The sequence below is a fragment of the Halichoerus grypus genome, chromosome X (assembly GCF_964656455.1).
Source record: "Halichoerus grypus chromosome X, mHalGry1.hap1.1, whole genome shotgun sequence".
Lineage (NCBI taxonomy): Eukaryota > Metazoa > Chordata > Mammalia > Carnivora > Phocidae > Halichoerus > Halichoerus grypus.
In genome coordinates this window covers 123,108,831-123,131,538 of record NC_135727.1, presented here as the reverse complement: position 1 = coordinate 123,131,538, position 22,708 = coordinate 123,108,831, and the positions used below count along the sequence as shown (strand labels likewise).

Here is a 22,708-nt window from a genome sequence, read left to right as displayed (position 1 = left end):
TCTTGTTTGTTGCAGGGTAAATGAAATTTGTCTTTTTCTACAAGAAAGCATCATGAGCTGCAAAGAATAGGTGATTTGGGGTCTTGAGACACAGTCCCGGAGCTAGATACATCACTGGGGCAGTAATATAGAATACCTTTGGGGCAGTCATTCTTCCTTGCTCTTTACTGTCCAGGGGAGGAAGCAGGAGAGAGGCTGAGTCTCTGGAAACAGCCCTTCCTGCATACTGGCTTCTTCAGGTATGTGTGGGGAATTTGCATAAGTGATTTTGGGAGCTTGCCAAGCCTGCGGTATGGGCCTCTTCTTCCCCCTCGGCCCACGTGTGCCCCCAGCCCCTGTGCTTAGCCTCTCCCCTCCCAGGACAGAGATTCCACATGTGTACCTGATTGAAGGGCTCCAACCAATTTCAGCACTTACCCTTCTATGTCAGGCCCGCCCTGTAGAAGATAGGCCTTTTACAAATCCATGATAGACATTTCCGTCCGTGAATGAAGTGCTGGTGGAGATAATGAATGTTAATCCTTCACAGTAATCATGACCTAGGAGGATAATGTGACAGCAATTCTTGATTCATAATGTAGTTCTTGTTGTTCAGAGAACATACATGGAGGTCTACTATGGGTCAGCCATGGGTGGCATCCTGATCAGGGGAATAAGGTCCGTGCTTCCAGCAGCAAACAGCACCCAGAAAAGACTCACAAGCCACCTGGCAAATTAAGAAAAAGAATGGGAGATGTAAAGGAATCTGTCGGAGGATCACTGACTGTCTCCCAAAAATCTAGAGCAGCATAGTCCAATAGTAATCTGAGCTCTGTGTGTTATTTGAATTTTTCTGCCAGCCATATTTTAAAAACAAAAAGAAGCTGGTGAAATTAACTTGAGTAATGGATTTTGCTGTACCCTGTATATATACAAAATAGCCTTGTTTCAATATATAATCAATGTCTGGGCGCCTGGGTGGCTCAGTCGGTTAAGCGTCTGCCTTCTGCTCAGGGTCCTGGGATCGAGTCCTGCCTGGGGCTCCCTGCTCAGCGGAGGGTCTGCTTCTCCCTCTCCCTCTGCCCCTCCTCCCACATGTGCTCTCTCTTGTTCACTCTCTCAAATAAATAAATAAAATCTTTAAAAAAAAAAAAATATATATATATATAATCAATGTCTAAACAGTTCAGGAGACATTTTGTTTTCCTCTTTTCCTATTAAGTCTCTGAAGTCTGTGTTTTACACCTGCAGCCAGCACATCTCAATTCACACTTGGCACATTTGCCGTGTTCAGTAACTATATATGGTGTGATTGCCTGGCAGGCTCAGTCGGGAGAACATTGCACTCTTGATCTTGGGGTTGTCAGCTCCAGTCCCATGTCAAGTATTGAGATTACTTAAATATAAAATCTTTTAAAATGAAAATAAGTGCATGTGATGTGTGGCTACCATATTGGATAAACCAGGTTGACAGAATGTTTCTTGGAGGATGAACCATTAGGCTTTGGCCATTTGGGAGAATGGCAATGGGAGCCTTGGAGAATGCTTCTTGGCTTGAGGAGTTAAGAAGGTTCAACACTCAAAGGCAAGAGAAGGTAGGTGTCTTCCAAGAAATACATGAAATTCATTGTAGCCTCTCTTGGAAAACGAGGGTTGACATCTTTCCAAATGGGGTTATTAGGTAGAGAAGCAGGTGGGAGGGAAAGAACATTTTGGATGTATTGAATTTGATTTACCTGTGGATGACCAGGTAGAGGAGTGAGATGATCAAAAGTATGGGAATTTGGAGTCTTCAGTGTGTATTGAGTAGAATAAAGAAGCTTCAGCAGGGAGGGGAGAATTTTACAGCATTTTCAAGTATGGGTATAGCCAGTGCCATTTACCCTATAGAGTGTGTGGTTTCCATTGAGTTCTTAGTTTTTCCCATTCCCCGCAGAGGAACAAAGTTAGTTATGTGAACCATCAAAAGTTTATGTCCACCAATTTTACTGTATCTTTCATACCTCATTATCTTCTATAAATAAAGTTGGGGTTTCTTGTTATGGTAGAATGACATTTGGATATAGGATGCCAGATCTTTAATTGCAATATTTATATTGTAGTCCTTCATGAAATGAAGACCCATTTTGTTTCCTTCAGGGGAATTTTATACATTTTATGTTAATAGGCAAGTTCATTTATTAAAATGTTTAGTTTTTACTATGTAATTTTTTCTTCCATGCCTGCGTGAAGTAAATTAAATTTATGCATCATACTGAGGTACCTCATTGGCTCAGTCCTTGGAGTATGCGACCCTTGATCTCAGGGTCCTGAGTTGGTCGTAGAGCTTATTTAAAAAACAATTTAAGCATCATGCCTACTAGTCTTTTCTATCCAAATTGTTTCTAAGTTTAAAAAATTTTTTCTAAGTCTATATATTAACTTCTTTTTTATTTTTTTAAGAGTATGTCTTTTTTTTTTTTTAAGATTTTATTTATTTATTTGACAGAGAGAGAGAGAGAACACAGGAGAGGGAGAAGCAGGCTCCCCACTGAGCAGGGAGCCCGATGCCGGGCTCGATCCTAGGACCCCAGGACCATGACCTGAGCCGAAGGCAGACGCTTCACCGACTGAGCCACCCAGGCGCCCCCTTCATTTTTTCTTTAAAGATTTTATTTTTTAAGTAATCTGTACACTCATAGTGGGGCTTGAACTTACAACCCTGAAATCTAGAGTTGCATGCTCTACCAACAGAGACAGTCAGTTGCCCTTATATATTACGTTCTGATATAGAATCTGGGGATGACAAGATTTAATACTGTTGATTTTTTAGTGGGGGAAAACCAATGAAACTGCATGCTTTGTCCACAAATATTAACTTTAAATAAATTTATTTTAAAATCGAAAAAGTCACCAGCATCTTGGGAACTCTTTTGCTCCAGGATATTTGTGACTAGCAGTACTTGTGTGGATCACAATACTCACAATTGTCTAAGTGTGGAATTTGTTGAACTCGTAGAATGATAGTAAATGAATGAAATGCTGAACGCTGGAACATACACTGGATGCATACTGTAATTTGGAAAAGATTACATTAAGTCGTCTTTCCAGTGGCAATGACAGAAGGTGTATGTTTTTGTTTCGTTCTTAAGAATTGATGAACGTGGGGCGCCTGGGTGGCTCAGTCGTTAAGCGTCTGCCTTTGGCTCAGGTCATGATCCCAGGGTCCTGGGATCGAGCCCCACATCGGGTTCCCTGCTCGGCGGGAAGCCTGCTTCTCCCTCTCCCACTCCCCCTGCTTGTGTTCCCTCTCTCGCCGTGTCTCTCTCTGTCAAATAAATAAATAAAATCTTTGATTTTTGAACGTTCAATTTTTTATTGAACGTAAAGGAGTAAATTTTCAAAGGAAGAAAAAAGTTAATTGCTTGCAAAGTACAATTACTGCCTCTTCTTCCTGCTGGGTCCTTGGAGCCCAGCTAAGACTGTAAAATAACAGATGAAGGGGGTGCTGGAACAGAAGGAGAAATACACAGCCCATAAACCAGCATGGCCATGGCTGAGCCTCTGGGTTGTTTGCATTGCAAAGGGCAGAGACTGTGTTCTTTATCTCTACTATGGCTTAGAAGATTCACCATCGATCGGTAGTGCTAATATCAAGTATTTTATGGCTACAATTCATTATAGAACCTCTTGAAAACCCCTGTGAATGAAAATGGCTCTTACAGAGCTGCCAAAAGCACCATTTGGTTTCTGTTAATTTAGTTACAGGTATAATCAGATGCTTGCTTATTGCTCTCAGTCATTTCGCCATCCTAAATATCACAGCTTTCGTTGTGCCCTAGAAAAACTCCAGTTTACTTGCAGTCAACTATATTCATTGAGCTCTATGTTTAGGCAAACCCTCATGCTGGTCATCCCCGACTTACTCGGATACAAGGGGGTTCAGAACCTTTAAGAGAACTGTATGCCTATAGGATATAGGCTCGCTTTGAACATCTCATGAGTCATCACGTAGCCTGTGCACCAGCCTGGTTCTCACTCGCTCCCTCTCCTTGTTCTCTCTGTCTCTGTTTCTCTCTCTCTCTCTCTCGCCTTCCCCGACCCCTATCTTGAGTGGACTGTAACACAAGATGAAATCGAAGTGATGTCAGGATGGTAATTAATTATTAGTCTAGATTATGGGTTGGCAAAGTCTTTCTGTAAAGATCCAGAGAGTAAATATTTTAGCCTTTGCAGGCTGTTCACTTGGATTCTTCCACATTATTCAACTCTGCCATTTTCTCGAACAAGCAACCATACACTATACTAAAATCAATGGACATGGCCATATTCCAATAAAGTTGTATTCACAAGAGCAGGTGATGATCCAAATCCGTGGCCTGTAGTTTGCTGTCCAGTGCTCCGTGGAGTAGTGGGGAGACACTATTACTACACCTGGTAGTTAAGCCTTTGTGAAGGAGGTAGTACAAGAAATGGTCCTCCTCGGATATCTAATGTTTTTGTAGGGATTTTCAATCTAGTTTATTCTTTGATGTTCTCAAATTATGTTATGTATAATAGTTAACCTGTCATCAGCTTTTGTACGTGGTCTGTGAGAACTGGGACCAGGTGATCAGTTTGTGGTCTTAAACGGTTTAGTTGAGTTGTAAGATACAATATGTACTCAATAAATTCTTTCAGAGAGGAGTAGGGTAGGGTCTTCAAGGGAAGTTTCCCAGAGTGTTGAATCTCTGTTGTGCTAAGGAACCAAAACCACAGCCAAAGCTGAGGGCCCCGCCATGTCTTGTGTGCTCTCTCTATAGTTGTGGATGCTGATTAGAGCTTCTAAGATAGACACTTACTCCAGAATCTTGGCCACTTAAGCGAATCCTTTGAATCCAGAATGTACGTCAGGCTCTGTAATTTTCAACAGAAATGATTTAGTGCTCCATTTAATGCGTGCTCACCATGCTCATATATTAAATGTAAGATAACCATGACCGTGAAGTGCCACTATTATTCATGAGACATACTTTCGTTTTCTTTTCTTTTCCTTATTCAAACCAGTTATCCTGGGTCTGCCAAGGTCAGTGTCAAGGAAAGACTAGGTATTGACTTCTATCCTTCCAAATACCTGCCAGACCAACCTCGATTTCAAATAATTGAAATTATTTGACTGGGAGTCCCAAGTCTAGCAGTGATAGTTTACTTTCTGTTCTCCAAACATGTTTAGGTCTGCTACTCAAGTTGGGTTCCTTGGACCAGCACCATCACCACCACCTGGGAGCTTTTGGAAATTGAGCACCAACGTACACTTAATGAATCTGAACCTGTCTTTTAATAAGATGTTCAGATAATATGTACGCATGTATCATGTAGTTGCTAATATCTCTTTCCTAGAGATATAATCGGTGGTAGTATATATTATCATTATCAGAAGAGTAGATTTTCAGCATTTGTCTAATAAAAACTTAGCATGTCGTACTTGCTTCCAATATAGCGCTTTCCAATAATTTGTAAGTCTGCATGCTTTGTAAATAAATATCTTTCTTGCTGTGGAAGTAAATACTCCATGATGTAGCAATATTCAGAGCTCATGGTCTTCCCCCTGTTCCATGTCCTTTCTTCTCTATGACACCTCTTAGGGAAATGTCATGATAGTTTTTGTTCTGATTCATAAAATGATCCTTTGTCAGTACATAAAAAGGTAGCAGAGTTTACTTGTGTGCATTACTTGAGCTGGGACAGAGAATTTCTGGATCTTTCTCTCTGTTGAGAGTTAATTTACTTATATTAGGAACAGTTGGAATGAAAAGTATGAATGAATGCCAAATGGAAACTGGAAAAGATGGGCAAAAACTAAGCAACCAAATATTTTTAGTAATGGCACCATTTATCTTGCGAGAGTTTTTATTATAATATTCACGATAAATATAATTGTTATCTAAACTGTTAATGAAAATGTGAGTGTAGAAAGGGAAATGTTGATAATTCTTCAAAACGTATGTGACTTTCCTTTCCCCTGGGTTTCAGGTTGACTCTGGCTCTCAGAGACTTTCCAAATACATAAATGATCATTGTGGTTGCCCCACGTGCGTTCTGGAGACCTCCTGCCTCGGTTTGAAGCCCATGCTCAGCATCTCCTTGTCCCTTATTTATTTTTTATTACATTGTTTGTTTTTTGAAGGCAGTGGTCTATCATCTTCATCTGTCGCGGTTCTCCCCATGCAATGGTGCTTATTAGAAGCGATTTTGAAGGTATAGAACCAAAAGAAATATGAGTATGGTCCATAAAATATTACCGGAAAGTTCTCTTTTCATCCTTAGCATATATTTTCTCCCTTTGATCTTCACAGTGGTTTAACGCACCCCCCTCCGGCCCCCCGCAACAAAAAGTGGCAGGGGAGGCCCTGAGGGAAGATAAGTATTTTTAAATGTATGTGTTTATGTCTCCTCTGAGGCTTTTGTGCTTTCTATTTTCATACATTTTCAGTGACCTTGGCGATGCGCAGATACTGAGAAATCTAGTGAAATAATGTATTCCCCTTTGTTATCTAGGTGGCGTGTTAATGAAATAATTTTAATTTTCTGCACTTAGCATCACGTGCACATTTGTTGCTTCTATGTTAATAGTTTAGAAAATGAAGAGAAGCCTTGTAAATGCGTGATGAGTTCAGGGTTGTGATGGGGACTGGCAACAGTTACGTAAATGCAGGAACAAAGCCCAGAATCTCTGTATTAAATGACTCTAAATGAAAAGCATCAGAAATCTTCCTGGAATTAGATAAAAATAAAGTAACACTAGGTTGATGTGTTTTGTTTATATTGTAAATAACCCATTAACAACATTGCAAATGCAGTCTAACTCTGGGGAACGAAGCCAGACAACACGTTTTAGTGCATCAGTATACTTACATATACTTAAATGTGCTGTAACATTCTGTCTTACCTTGTTAAAGGATGTCAGCAAGTGTCCTATAAACACCTGTTCTTTAGGGATTATAATTCAGCCATAAATAAAGAAGTCCCCAGCAGACTCGGACATAGCAAACCAAAGCCAAGCATGCTTTTGATTGAAAATAGACTCATTCTAGCTTGTAAGATCAATGCCCTTTGGTTGTTTAGAATATGTGAATAAGGCTAAAACCATGGTTATGTTATTAGGCATCATACTATTTGGTATTAAAACCATCTGATAACTTCACATTTGAAAACCCTAAAACAATCAGCTTGTGATACTGTTTGTTTAAGCCAAAAAGAATCTTTATTTGAATTCTGGAATGCAACCACTAGAGTGAGTTTTCTCATTTTGGTTTTAGACTGCCTACATATTGCATATTTGAAATACTATTCATCCAGATAGTGGTCTTATTTATAAGACAAGATAAATGGTTCAGAGATTTAAAACTCCCCATAAATAATCAGGTAAGTGATGGATTGAAGTATAATATTTTATCCTTGGCTCAAATGCTGTTTAAAATAGGAATCTTGGGGCACCTGGGTGGCCCAGTCGGTTAAGCCTCTGCCTTCAGCTCAGGTCATGATCTCAGAGTCCTGGGATCCAGCCCCCCTGTCTGGCTCCCTGCTCAGCGGGGACCCTCCTTCTCTCTCTCACTCTGCCCCTCTGCTTGTACTCTCTCTCTCTCTCTCAAATAAATAAATTAAATCTATTAACAAAATAAAAAAAGTAGGAATCTTGTTCACTGTTTTTGACTGTCAAACTGATATCTCTGTGGAAAAATAGTTTTGTAGAATTTGTCTATATGGGTCTCTTACAATTCTGTTAAAGATTATGGCCTTTGAGAAAGAGACCTCTTTAGTTTTTGAAGGTGAACATTTTGAATTTTAATGGAGCCTCAAATATCATATGGGTCAGCACTGTTATTTTTGAATAAGAAAAGTGAGGCACGAAATTATAAGTGACTTTTCCACAGTGTCACTGTAAGTCACATCAGCGAACTCTGGCCTGTGTGCCAAATGTCAAGTCTTTATTTTCTAAATAAAGTTTTATTTGAATAACAGCCCTTTCCACTAGTTTACATATTGTGTGGCTGCGTTGATACAATAGTAGAGTTCTCTCCCTTTAACTCAGTTACCATCTGACCCTTCAAGCTGAAAATATTTATTGCCTGTCCCTTTACATGAAAGTTTGCTCATCCCTGTTATCAATCACCAGTGTAGAACTTTCTGGCCTTCCTGGCTAGTATTCTTCCATTTATATTCTTTCTTACTTTGAATTCACGAAAGGTACATATAGAGTCCTATCAGTTCCTTCCTCTGTCTCTCCACTTTCTTCTTTTTAGTAATCTCTTCCTTTTTATTTCAAAGTGAGGATAATTTTTAAGTAATATTTTAGTGCCTCACCAAGAAATTTTTTAAAAACTTCAGTGGAATGGGAGATTGCATAGCTAACAGATATACTTTTAACCTACCATGCTAAAAGTCCTAAAGCAAGGCTAAGAAGGTTAAGAAAACTACAATCTGTAAAAGCAAATACTTTATATGATAATCCATAAACATTAAAAACTGATCAAAAGGGGGCACCTGGGTGGCTCAGATGGTTAAGCATCTGCCTTCGGCTCAGGTCATGATCCCAGGGTCCTGGGATCGAGTCCCACATCGGGCTCCCTGCTCCTTGGGAGCCTGCTTCTCCCTCTCCTTCTCCTGCTCCCCCTGCTTGTGCTCTCTCGCTCTCTCTGTTAAATAAATAAATAAAATCCTAAAAAAAAAAACTGATCAAAAGATATGTGGGTATCCTCAACAAACAACGAAAATATAACTTTCACAATGGATAGCTAACTTGGGAAATGTTTGAAGTTTTCATATACAGTTCATGAGGATGTTCAATGGGAAGCCAGTTGGGTTTGGCTAAGCTCGATGAGTAGCAATATTAGGTTATGAGTCATCTATTAAAAAGTCAAATGTGAACATGAATCGGCCTCTCAAAATGGTGAATCTTTGCAAAAGTGTTTAAACAACACATTGGAAAATTACCTTAGGCCACTTGGCAGATTTTGCCAATGTTGGGTTTTATTTATTTTATAATCACTGTCAAGTTCTATGACAATGCATTTGGTGGGTCCTCAGAGCATTTTCAGCTTCCATATTACAAGTGAGAGAAAAGGACTGACCCTTAGACGAAGGAGGAAAAAACTATTTAATTTTCAGTGTGGGTGAAATAGTTGTCTTGTGGGCTAATTGAAGGGTGTAAGGAAGAGTTCTTTGTCCCCTGATGCTTGAATTTCCTAGCATGGGACTCCTACCTGCCAAGTTTCAATGAACCTTTAGTGTGCACGGAGTTTGTACCCTGTGGAAGTTGGGTGAGCTGTTCTCCTGCTTATCTACGTCAGCATTGTTATCAATTCCAAGAGGGCAAGCATCCTATCTGCATATCACAGCTCCTGTCCCATAGAATGAATGCCTTGAAATCCCACAGTGAAATGTTTTGAATGATTGAGGGAATCAATTTAGTGTCATGAGGGCACTAGCTGTTTGAAACAAAAGTTATTTAGACTACCTTATAACCCAGAGAATAGGAACCACATATTACAGGGTTGCTGTATTTTACACACAGTGGACCTTGCAGAAAGGACTGGATACCATGAATGGTCATTGATGGACTGGAATTCCGTCTTTGTGTAGAGGCTTAGCTCGTACAATGCCTTATGTTTCGCTCTGAATTTTCTGGTAATCCAGATTGGCAAGTCTTTCCCCAAGTCATCAGCTAAACCAAACTCTTCATTGTCTTTCCAAAAGATATTTTGTCACCTCAGATCCTTGAATGGAAGAGGAAGGACAAAAGGTATAGATACATGTCTGCATTCCTCAGAAAATGAAATCAGCCTAGTCTCCCTGTGCACTGGGCTCATCGCACATGAAGATGTCTGTGAGGGGCCTTCTTGTTGAGGTGGAAAGTTGTTTGATTTCAGAGCCCTTCTTTGGGCGCCTGTTGGCTGGCGCTTCTCTTTTCTGTCTGCCTTTCCTGCCGCACAAAATGTCGGGGCCTTTGGTAACTGTTCAGTTTCCTCATCATAAATTGTTGGGCACTTTCTGTTGGTCCTCCTTTCTGTTTGTTCACAAGTTGATACATCATGTTGTCATCTTGAACTTTGCTTTCGAAAAATCTTAGAATTCTTTGGGGCCCTTTCTGCCTTGTCCCAGACTCCCACTAGTATCATGGTCTTGCAGAATAGCTTCTAACAACTTGTGTGTCAACTAACAGTATCTGTTGGGCAACTAGCATTGCTAGGCATTTTGTGAACTCTAGGAGTCTCGTTTATATCGAGTCTATTGTGTCATTTACGAATATTGGTCATCATTGTTTTTCGGGGGTGGGGGTAAAGGTGGCATCATATTTTCTTGCCTCATTTTTATGACAATTTTGCATCCTTAAATGAGTGTTTAATAAAGAGACAGCATAACTAGATGCAAGGCGTATAGAGCTAGTTTGGATACTGAATCACACCAAAAAAACCTACAAAAGTAGTTGTATCTTTGGGGAAATTTAGATATGGAATATATGTATTATTGTATTTATATTAAATTTTAGTGTGATGTGATATTGTGGTTTTACAAGAGTATGTCATTTTTCTTAAGTGATAGATTCTGTAGAATTTTCAGGGGAAGTGTCCTCATGTCCATTAGTACATAACGGCTGTTAGTACATATCAAATGATTGAAATAAATATTTCAAATTCAGAAAGAGAGAGACAGAAGAAATTTTAAAAATGGTGCAAACTAGAAATAATTGGTAAACCTCGAGTAGTGTTTCTCAGCCTCCACACTATTGCCATTTGGGGTCCAGTTGTTTTTTGCTGTGGGCCTGTCCTGTCTACTGAGTGTAGCAGCATCCCTGGCCTCTACCCACTAGATGCCAGTAGCATTCCACCACCCCCAGTTGTTGTGACCAAAAGTGGCTCTAGGTATTGTCAAATGTCCACTGGGGGGCAAAATCATCTCTTGTTGAGAACCACTGCTCTAGAAGATTACAAGGATGGTTGTTGTACTCTTTCAACTTTTCTATGTGATTGAACTTTCTCAGAATGATAAGTCAGGGATACAATCGTTGTGGCTATGAGCTCACAATCAATGAAGAACCACTTCCTACTTCGGGATCCTTGATCTGGAATAAATAAAGAAGCTTATATCAATGAAACTAATCAAGGCCTAATAATTTAACATCATTAAGTTTATATTTAAACCATTTGGGCCCTCTGAATTGCACTGTTGTCTTTACAAGAAAATATGAGGCTTTCCCGAATGCCAAGGTAGGGAGGTGCTGTTGATTATATGGTGTTCTCTTCTGGGCTGTAACGTTCATCTCTTGTAATCCTGGACCCAAGCGGGCACTATCATAGTGCTCATTTTGGAGGATGCTACAGAGTTGACTGCTATTCATTCGTTTGTTTAAACAAATCCTATTATAAAACAGTTTCCATGTGCGAGATTATGCACTGAATACTTATGTAAGGAGTGGTCATGGATTTGGATGCTAGGCTTCGTGGCTATTGCCGACCAGAGAGGTGAGGGTTGTTGGCCTAGGAGTCCCATGAATCCCATGTCTGTACATTCTCCTCATGCACAGATACATCCGCCTGGCCATTCAACAATAGAAGGCAATATGAAGAAGTTAGGTTACTGCTTTCATGTGTTTAGATCTCCCCTCCAAAAGCAATTGCTAAAATTCCCATTTCTGTACAATTTTGAGGCACTTACTAAACCAAGCATAGCAGGACAACTTCCGTATCACCTCACTGAACGCACGGTACGTATTGCACAGCTACCATTGCCAAATGCTGTGTGAATTCCAGAGATGGAAAGATGAAGGAGATTTGCCCCTGACCTTCCGAAAATCATAATTGGCTACGCAGTCTAACAGATAAATAAGAAATAATTCCTATTCAAGGAGGCAAAGCAAATGAGACGATTTCAAGTTGCCATAAGTATATGAACATGCAAATGTTTGATTTTTTTTAATTGTATGAGCTCTCAGGATCTTATAATGTAGGAAGACATGTATTCACAGAGTTATTGGTAATAACATAACATAGCTGCTACCTCCGTAGTGCAAACTGTCATTTCCAATCATTATGGGGAAGTGAGGTAATCATTTTAGGGTTGGGCTATTCAGGGACTACTTTATGCGGGTAGTAGCATTTACAATGAGTTTTGGAGCATGGGTCAAGCTTTACAGGTATGTAGAGGTATGAGGGTTTGGAATGGAGGAAGAAGTGTGTTTTAGCCAGAGGCCATCGCTTGGGAGTATGAACATGAGAACTATGTTTTCAGGGAATGATTAGGGAAGTTAGTTTAAAAGTCACAGAATATCATTATACAATGTGCGTGTGATGCCAGGTTACGAAAAAAAAGATTTGGTTCAGATGACTGGGGTGTTTATTTCCTATGTTCGTGAGTCTTATTTTCAGCATCTGTGTTGTTCGCTGATGAATTGTCAGCCCCTTGAACAGCATGCGGCATATACTAGGTAATCAGTATTAGTTATGTGCATCAATATGTGCAAGCTATAATGGTAGTATCTCATTTTTGCAATTAATCATTATACTCCTTTCAATAGTCCTGGCAAGGTGGTTAGTATTATCCTTAGCTTTCAGAAGATAACGCTGATGTTTCGGGAAGGAACAGGAACCCACTAAGTTTTCGATTCAAGGTTCAATGTTGCTCTGTCTGAATCTAGATTCTATGGGTTAGCCTTATGTGGAATTTTTTACTTCTTGATATTCGTGAAATGGTAGATGGCTGTCCACATTTCTTCATCTTGTCTATCTTTTTTTTTCACTTTAGGATCTTCATAAATCTGTAAACAAAGCAAATCGTCAATCTATTTTTATAGGTGCATGGTATCTTACTGTGTGTTTGTTTAATCCATCTCATACCGATTGGGTCTCAGAGGGTATATGCATTTGCCATTTGGATAGAAACTGCTAGATTGTTCTCCATAGGGGAGTGTTGAAATGAACTCTGAACAGTATATTATAATGCATATTTCCTTACAGCCTCTTTAACACCTTGTTTTCAGACTTTCAATACTGCCTTTTGACAATTTCTTCACTGAATCCACCAGAAATCCATATGGAATCTTATCCATTTCTTTTGTTTAAAATAAAATTTTATTTATAAAAGTAATACATTTTTCTTATAGGATATAAGGAAAGACAAAATCACACTGGAAACCACGCCCCCCCCCCCAAAAAACCCACTTCAATCCCACAACTGATGGACAGCGACTTTTGATCCCTCCTTCGTACAGTTTTGTTAGGCCTATGTACATAGACTTTTCCTTTTACGTAGTCGATCATGCTCTGGTCACTCCTTTTGTAATCAATTTTGTTCATTTAACTGTAAATCTTATAGCAAACAGTCTTCATGTACCATTTGGGTTTATGGCTGAATGGTATCCATTGTTGGATTAGCCATCACAGTGGCAGCCAGCCCCCCTTTTTGACCTGTCATGAGATTTAAAAAGGAATAACCTATGAAAGTTCCTAGAATGGTTCCTGCCTAATAGCATTTATTAATCTCATTACCTTGCCCTCTTCCTCTCATAGACTGTTAAATGCCCGAAGGCAGGAAGCCGCAGTTTTAATGCCTAGGATTCTGTGTGACTAGCATCTTGTACCTTGGTTTCCTTTATTAATTCAATTCATACTGAGTCTCTCTTATGTGCTAGATACTAGTGTGAATAATAGAGTATAAGGGTGAAGAAGACCCCCTTCACAGGTGTGCGCCAGACTTAGCATACCCAGTTGACATCATGTGGTTACCTGGGAGATAGGACTCTGAACCCAGTAGTAGTTCAACAGCATTCCAGCAAAAGTGGCTCTATCCTTGATTGGGTGAATGTTCCTACGTAGAGCTCTGTATTGCCTTTCTGGGAATCCTTGGCTACTGTGTCCAGTCTCTGTCTGTTTTATTTGTTATGGTACAGGGCTAATTATAATTGTCCTTCTCGATTCACAGAATTAGAGAATTCAGCTAGCTAATACATACAAATGCACTTCGCAAAAAAGAAAAATTTAATTTAAGGCAAACCTTCTTCGTCTGTCATTAATGGCCAGCACTGTGTGCAATGTTTAGGGACTCTTGGTATGTGAAGCAAATGAAAGCGAGCTGAAAAATTTTTAAATTTGGTTATTAAAATTATATCCAAATGTCTTTTATCATAGTTAACCTCTTGATTAATAATACATTTTTGTTTGAATCTAATGACTTTGGAATGTATATATTGTGTATGTTTATGCGATTTGTCAATATTTAAATGAGCTTTTAACTAACTGCTATTCCCCTTTTACTGTATATTTTTGTATTTCTTGTTAAAACAGAAGTGAAATCTTATAAATAATTGTTTGGATGATTTTTACTTCTGTCTGTATGGCTTTGATATTATTCTTATCTTACCAATCGGGCTTTCTGCACATGCACCTGCACTCGATGTGTCTAATAAAGGGCAGCTGGATGGAAAACTGTTGCCTCGTGAGACTGACATACTGTGACTGCTGTACTACAGCCTGATTGAATGAAGAGAGTTATGTTCTGAGACAGCACAATGCAGCTAATTCAAGATGTGTCTTTGTGTCAATAGCATGATTGACTGGAGCTAAAAGACTTGGCCAGTCAATTCCTCCCTGAATCATGGAGACGCGAAACACTGTCCCAGTGGAACCCTTCTCGTCCAATTGAGGCACAGCGAATCGGTCATTATAGGAACAAGGCTGCCACTAATCATGGAGCTTTTTGAATTCATCCAGAGCATTCCTTTAATTTTTTTTTAAGATTTATTCATTTATTTTATAGAGAGACTGAGAGAGAGAGAGAGAGAAGGAGAGAGAGCGCTAGTGGGGCAGAGGGGCAGAGGAAGAGGGAGAGAAAGAATCTCAAGAAAACTCCTCGCTGAGTAAGGAGCCTGACCTGGGAACTGATCCCAGGACCCTAGATCATGACCTGAGCCGAAATCAAGATGCTTCACTGACTGAGCCACCCAGGCGCCCTCAGAAGCATTCTTTATTCATTTGTCTCAATCCCTCTCTACTTCCTTTACCTTAAACCAAATGGCCAGTCAACCCACAAGATACTTTGTATTTAACCTGCTTGTATATTGTGTGATGTTAGGAATTCTTGTAGAGTTTTGGATACTGTAATCCAGCCACCACTTAGAGCAATACAAATGAGAACGTGCTTTACATTTTGTAACATCATCTTTAACACATTATATAACTTTGGGGGTATTCTGAAAATAATCTCTGTGAGTCCAAAGAGATAAGGATGATCAAATTCTGGGGAAGAATTGGATTTTGTTGGATTTGTAAGTTCATTGTATGTCCGGGATGAGTAACTGAATAGATGTGGCTTAGGTTTTACAGTATCTGAAATGGATAGAAGAATTCATTTCTCAATACCAGTTTCAAACGCAGGTTAATTCTGACTAGTCGTCCAAAATATTACCGGGTATCTAAATAAGCCCATATGTTGAAGTCACACTTCATAACGACACTGTGTAAGTAAGAGGAACTTAGGGCAGGAAGCCCTGGGTTCATCATAGACATTCTCCTAACTGGCTGTGTCACAGCGGTAGGATCTGTGCATGGGGAGATTTTTCGGAGGCTATACCCTCTTCCCCACCATTTCCATCCCTAGTACAATCCATGAAACAGACAGTGCTTGCCACAACATGTGGTCTCCAGTCCAAGTCCATGGCTGCCCATGTTTCCCTCCGGTGAGGCCATTATGGTGCCTCCATTGGCTATGGGGTAAGTTATACATTCTCTCTGAGGTCCATTTCTGCATCTTTAAAACAAAAACATGAATGCTTTAGCAGGCATTTTGTTCCATGATGAAGCCAACTTTGCGTCAAAAGAAATTCTGTATGTGGAAGTGGTGTTTAAACTATGAGCTCAAATCCTAAAATTACCTTCGTTACGATGATAACCACTTCTAACACAACAGCATTTGATGAGACTGTTCTCAGTGAGTCAACCACTGGACCTTAGTGCTTGGCACGTATTATTATTTATCTGCATAACATCACTGAGAGCTGGGTGTTGGTGTTTTTATTTTTACACATAGGACTAAAACCCTGAGAGGCCAAAGGATTTACCCAAAGCCTTGAAGCTTTCAGCGGCAAACCTCGGTTTTGAACTCTTTCCTTGTGATGGAAACATAGGTTCTGCTTATCTGAATTCGCCTTTAAGTGGAAACTTTGAGAATGTGTGGGGTGTTCTGTGTGTTTGTTTTTCAACCAGAGTGTTTTGAGCCCCAAGTATCTATCAAGGAAAGTGGTCAGAACTGTACGTTCATCATTTTGTCTTTCGCACCACAACTTTAGGAGCTAAGCAGGGGCACTGATGTCATTTTGTCTTTGTGTTGGGGGTGAGTTGTGTCCTGGGGGAAGTGTAGCAGCATCCATGCCTTGTACCCACTAAGTGCCTGGGGTGCCTCCCCTTGCCCCGTTTGTGCCCACCTCACTTGTCTCCAAAATAATGTCTTCCTGGTGGCAAACCCCCCGCAGGTGAGAACCACTGAGCGAGACTGAGTCTGTCTTACAGGTGATGAAAATTAAGTAGGGCGAGTTTAGAATCCAGGGTCACAAAGCTCGTGAGCCGCAGCATTTGAATGGGTTTGCGTCAGGACTGTGGACCCAGACCTCACTCACCGTCCTTCTCCCAGAGATCATCCCTTTCTCTCCTCCTGAGTTGTGTTTCTAGACCCCCACCCAGGTCACTGTAATGGCCTGCCCATGGTTTCTAAGAGCCCGCCTTCTCCCGGGGCTGATTGGCCACCCGGATTGCGTCCGGGGCTTGGAGGCGGGCACACGGGAGGACACGGGGCGTGGCTTCCACCGCTGGTCCCTGAACCGGTAGTTCCGCAGCTCTCCCCCTCCACTTCCTGGCTGCTCTCACATCCTCTCCTCTCTGAAGATCTTTTTTGTCCAGACCCTTTTCGATCTGTTGCAAACAATAGATGTGAGAAAGCACAGCATTGCAAAGCGGTTCAGTCAGCGGCCAGGAATTTCTGGAATGACTGAAATAGCCCTGGCAATGTAGGTCGCTATTTTGAAGGCTGAGCTAAGTGTTTGAAAGTGGTTCACACAACCGTGATCTCAGGGCTGCAGTGACGGAACCTGCGGTTGCAGACAGTCTCAAGGTGGGGCCTGAAAGCGGTGGAAATTGGCTTCTCTACCTAGGATCACACACACAGCTGGGTTACTGGTTCCTGGGCCAAACTTTCTGATGTTTCCTCTGCCTTTAGAACAGCTGAACTCAACTTGTGACCCGGGAAGAAGGTGTAACCTGGCTTGATTCAGCCCCTTATTACCCTGCTCTTGCCAGACTGGAAAAGAATAGAGGACTGAGCCATTCACCCTTCTTCTATTTAGAGAACGAGTATAGACACCTATTCTTGCCATACCCCCAAAGTCCCTTATTGTCTCCCGTCTAAGTTAGGTTGGGATTTATTTAGCAGAGACTTTCTGGCACATACTGTAGGAAGTGCCTTACAAAACTAATTGTTCCAAGGACCTGCCTCTTACCAGCATTTATAGAGGAGTAGCTGGGACCAAGTGGGTTAGAGGTTGAAGAACTTGTTGAAGATTGTGGAAAAGAAATGGCAGGGCTTGGATTAAAGAGAGTCTGATTCTAACTCAGTGGTTAGCAAAGTTGAGTGGGCCCCAGCCTTGCCTGCGGGCTTGTTAAACAGAGGTTTGCTTGGTCAGCCGCATCACCTCAGCGTTTTGTGTTTTGATAGGTCTTGGGTGATGCATATGAATTTGCATTTGTGATAGAGGCCTTGGTGTGGCCGCTGCTGTCCCTGGGGCCACACTTTGGAGAGCCCACTGCTGCAAATTGTACAGGCTCTTGAGCGCCACGCCGTGCTGCTCTGATTCAATCAGCTCAAATACAAATATAGAATGACTTTGATCAGTGGGTGGCCATCTTGGGGTGAAATACCAATGCCTAGGCTTCATCCTCAGATATTCTGACTCAAGTGCTTGGCCTCCATCCCAGGCATCTGGAGTTAACAATTTTCACCATGTGATTCCAACCTGCTGCGAGGCTTCATGTTGGAAATCAGTGATTTGGGCTGTGGTTAGAAAACTTGAATGCATATGGGAATTCCTTGGGGATCTTGATAAAATGCAGATTTCACGTCATTCCAAGAACCCAGTAGATTCTCATGCCGTTGGATTTTCACACAAACTTTGAGTAGCGGGGACTAGTGTTCCCCAAGCCCGAAGGCTCCTATATAAAATACAGGATATCCAGTTGAATCTGGATGTTTATTTTTTTATCAATATTTCCCAATATTGCATGGGTCACACTTATGCTAAAAATTATTCATTACGTTTCTGAAATTTCAATTGACATGGACATTCTTGTTTTCTTTTGTTTCATTTGGATTGGTAAATCTAGCAATCCTATCCAAAAGAGAATTATGTGAATTGCTTGTTTCAGCACACACATGTACTCATTCACTCATAGATGCCTAGTTCTAACCCAGAACTGCTAAATCGTAATTTCTGGGGTCTCATTATCTTTATAGTTACCAAGCAGTGTGAGGTGATTCTTACCAGCTAAAGTTGGGAAATAGATCAACCCCTAACTCATGACTACTTGTAATCCCCCTGTCACTCCCACAGACACGTTAGGAGGGTGTACTTTGGTTTGAGGCTAGTCAGGGAGCTGAGGGTGCTTCTTTAGCACATCATAGACTCTGTGAGAGTAGTATTCGGTCCCACTACTAGGTGAGGGTAAGTCTTCAGAATTCTGGGCTATGATATTTTAGTTCCGTGGATAAGCTGTCTTCTTTGATTGTGGAAGAAAATCTGGGTATTCAATTATTTGAGGTGCTAGAGTAGAGTTTGCCGATAAAATATAGGATGTCTAGTCAAATTTGAATTTCATATAAATGGTGAATCCATTTTTTAGTATATAAGTAATCCCCAAATATTATGTGAGATCTTCTGATGCAAAGAAAATTGTTGTTTACACGAAATTCACATTGAACATGATGTCCTATGTTTACAGTTGGCAATTCTGGCAACCCTGGGCTGGAGAACATTCTTGAAATGACCTCAGTGGGGCCAGCCTGCTTATCATCCTCAGTCCTGCTGGCTCCTGAGCAGCACTGCAGGTTTCTACTTACAGAACGGTCTTTGAAGTGGTCAAGAGCACCACAGAGGCTAATAGGAACTTGGACAAGAAAAGTGAGACCTCCTTCAAAGAGGAGCAATAACAAAAGGTATCAGTCCTTGGGAAGACTACCCAGGATCTCCGAATGGACTCTTTGGGAGATTGGGGGAAATAAAGGGCATGCATCTCACACTGGGACCCAGAGTCAGTATTTTTTCCCAACAGGAGGAGTTCTGCACAGAACTGTGTCAGCGAAGGTATAATATCTGCATCATAGAGGCCTCTGGTACAAACCAGTAAGTGAACTCTACTTTTATAAGCACTGGCCCCATCTACTGCTCTGCAAGATGCTGACTCTTTGCATTCCTGATGGAAAAGACTGTCTCTCAGCAGTTCTGGGATGGGCACATTTGTGAGTGGTGGAGGGTTTGGTGAAGACACAGAGGTTGGAGCCAGGAAAGGAGGTCCCTAGTAAAGGGAGAGCAAACAATCAGCTCATAAGGTGCGTATTGTTGGGTGGACCTCCAGCAATCCCACTCATAGAAGCAGGAGCCAAATCTTTCTATAATTATGACCTTTGTCCTTGATTTTTGTTAAGACTGTTATGTTTAGATACTTAGGGTGTTATTTTTTTATTCTTTGTGCATTTTAATTTGCTAAGTTGTCCTAATTCCTTTCCAACCCGTGTATTTTATGTCAACACATTAACAGACGTAATGACATATCTGATTTTAATTATTCAGTTTTTTAATATCAGCTGATGTCCTTGAACTGAAGTAACTAAATTAGCATTTGTAAATTTCTCTAGTATTCGCGCTTCATTGGGTGTTTTATGACCAACGTCTTTACTGGAAAACATCTTCATGAACTGTTGTTTTCTGCTTTCTGAACGTACTGCACAGGACAGGATGTACTTTATAATAACATTCAGGCCTACTAATATTGTGTTTTACACACCAATTACATTAGGAAGCCTGTGTCTTTTAGTGATTTAGGCATTGGAGGCTGTGGCCAGTGAAAGAGAAGAATACCTAAAAGAAGAAACAGTTTGTTTTTAGTAAGAGCCCTCTCTGGCAACAATTAACATTCTGATACAGTGCATAATTTACTCATCCAGTGTAAACAGTTGCATTCTCTACATGAACAGTCTTTCACTAGAGTATTCCTTGTGTTACCTCTTACTGTACTACTGCTTTTGGAAAACTTTTTAATAACAGGATATGGTGTGTTCATCGCCTAAGGGCTTGTGTTCTTGGTCCAACCTCAGAAAGCTCTCCAAATGTGTTCTCTGGTACTTCAGAGAAATAGGCGTTTATTTTTTTTTTCTTTCCATGGGATGGCAAATTCATGTGTTCTCTAACTGTAGGGAAGCAGCCCATTTTTATAAAACCTCCAGAGGAAACTGCCCCTGCTGACTTTTGCACAGAGAAGAGGAACAGAAACTGTTGCCTTGTCTTTTATTTTAATAGTCTAGGGGCAAGAAAGAATCCTATGGTGGGATTTTAAATTTGCCAGACCTGTATTAGATTTGTGAACTTTGCTCACCACGCTTCATGAAGGATGTGGGAAACCAGAAAGGAAGTTTGAAAAACAGCAACAGAGGTGGTTGAAATTATGCAAGATACTTCCCATCGAGAAGTCTTACCGAAAACGGGCTTGTTTCCCCTGCAGAGAGGTGTTGAGTTATGATCAGATGTGTGCGTTGGGTGTGACGTGGGGGTGAGTTGCCCTGTGTTCTGGGGGATTCGGAGGTGCCTCCTTTCAGAAAAGCTGACACCCTGTCTTTGGATGCTTGCAGCAGGGGGGCTGCTAGCTTTGGACCGCTGCCCACACAGGGCTGTGCACCGTGTGCGTGTGGTCCCTGGTGCCCTGTCAAAGGCTCCCAGGTTCTCTACTCAGATGCTGAGTGCAAGGCCCTGGAAGTGTGAGCACTGCTTTCCCCCCACCCCCACCCGTCGCTTGGAGACCCCAGTTTGCAGTCTGCAAGTGCCTGGAAGATCTCCAAGGCCATCCAGAAATTCACATGGGGTGGGTGGACCGAATGATGAAGGATATTGGCCAGTCCAGAAACGGCAGTTGATATTTCCTCTTGTGATTTTGCTCTGAAGCAGTTTTCAGTGTTGTTGAGCAAACGGTAGAAGTTCTGGAGGTCCTTGGTGGCAGAGGAATAGCCAGGACTCAGCAATGCTCCAGAACCTGGGCTTTGCCCTCTGGTTGGAGGTTGTCACCGTGCCGTCCTGCCTGTCGCAATTGCTTGTCACATGCAGTTACTCCACCTTTACTCTTGCGCTTGGGAATGCAGGCTTCTAGACGGTTCTCCGTAGCCTACCCTTCCCTTTTGCTGATGACTGAAATTCAGGGTTTGAATTGAAAGTGTAAAAGCTAATGTGTGGATTTTCTCTGCAACTTAAATGGAGAGTTTGTCTCTGGGTTATATCTCACTTTGACTGGAACGTGGTTAAAACGAGTGGAAATTCTGTGCTTTGGTTCGGGGAGGCCAGGAAATTGTGGCTTCAGGTTATTTGCTTCATATCCATAAAAACAGCCTTTACATATATGTCTTGATATTGCGTGTGATATCTACTTATATGCCACACTTCCTGATGTCTGGTATCAGGAGGCATAGTGTAATGGAATGTGCGCAAAACTTTTGTTCAAAATGGATAATGTGCCCTTCATAATGTTATTTAATCTTTCTGAGCCGCTCGTTGTTTCCTCATCTGTAAAATGTAATACGTGTAATGGAATCCACGTACTTCCCTCACAGGGTGTCTGTGAGGAAGGAAGGCAGACAGTATGAGGAAAACCGATGAGCATGGTACCTGTCGTAAAATCACGCGTTGTATTTATTCATTTAATCAGCTGAGGATATAGCCCCCAGTTGAGAGGAGCAAACCCCGTGCTCCTTCTGGAGTTTGTCTCAGAAGAAATGTTCAGGTGTCAGGTGTAATGATGCTTTTCTTTCTCTCTCTCTTTTTTTTTCTCTCCAGCCACAGGACGAAGTCTTCTGGCTGGCCACCTCCCTCCGGCACCTGGGGCTTGAACCAGGCGCCACCCTATGGATGGGAGATGACTGCGAACCGGGATGGCCGAGATTGCTTCATCAAGTAGGTGGAACTGACAGCTTGAACTGTGAAATCTTCTTCCTGTTCTTTGTCTCTATTTCCAGCCTTGACTCAGAGAATTAACATGCCTCCCTTTGGGGCTCATAGACATGTGGAGGTCATCGGTCAAGCTGCTTAATCTCCTCTGTCTTCTATGTCTTGTGACATGCAGTTGCTTCATAGTGGGTCGCGTGCCATGTTAAGCGGATAATTCTCACTACAGTAAGGTCATTCTGGGAAAGAGCAAAAGTGTTCATTAGTAAATCCGAGGCCAGTTGTACCCACTGTCTGAGGCTAGAACTAAAGTTTGACATGGAGGACTATCATTTCAGTTGCTTTGTAGAGTTGGTCAAGACAGGAATGTTGCTGGGTCATTTGTAACGAAAAACATGAGCTAACAGCATTATATGCGTTCCTCTCGCTGACAGTGGCTAAGATTTTGGACTTTTGTGGTGCTTTTTTTTTTTTTTAATGGGTTAAAATGTATATAACATAAAGGTAAATTTTTCTAACATTTTCACATTT

General features: G+C 41.2%; 1 protein-coding gene across 14 annotated transcripts in view; it reads left to right on the top strand.

Moving 5' to 3' along the window:
* FRMPD4 (FERM and PDZ domain containing 4) overlaps positions 1–22,708 on the top strand; it is an 829,477-nt gene that overhangs the window by 617,830 nt on the left and 188,939 nt on the right. For 9 of the 14 annotated variants that reach the window (XM_078064492.1, XM_078064493.1, XM_078064491.1 and 6 more), the window contains one exon: positions 22,070–22,186. The exons of 1 other annotated variant lie outside the window; for it this stretch is intronic. In XM_078064492.1, coding sequence (XP_077920618.1) covers positions 22,070–22,186 — 117 coding nt within the window. Of the gene's footprint in view, positions 1–12,096; positions 12,131–18,974; positions 19,189–19,304; positions 19,376–20,552; positions 20,799–22,069; positions 22,187–22,708 lie in introns of those variants that run through there. 4 more of the 14 variants (XM_078064499.1, XM_078064500.1, XM_078064496.1 and 1 more) reach the window with 4 other exon arrangements.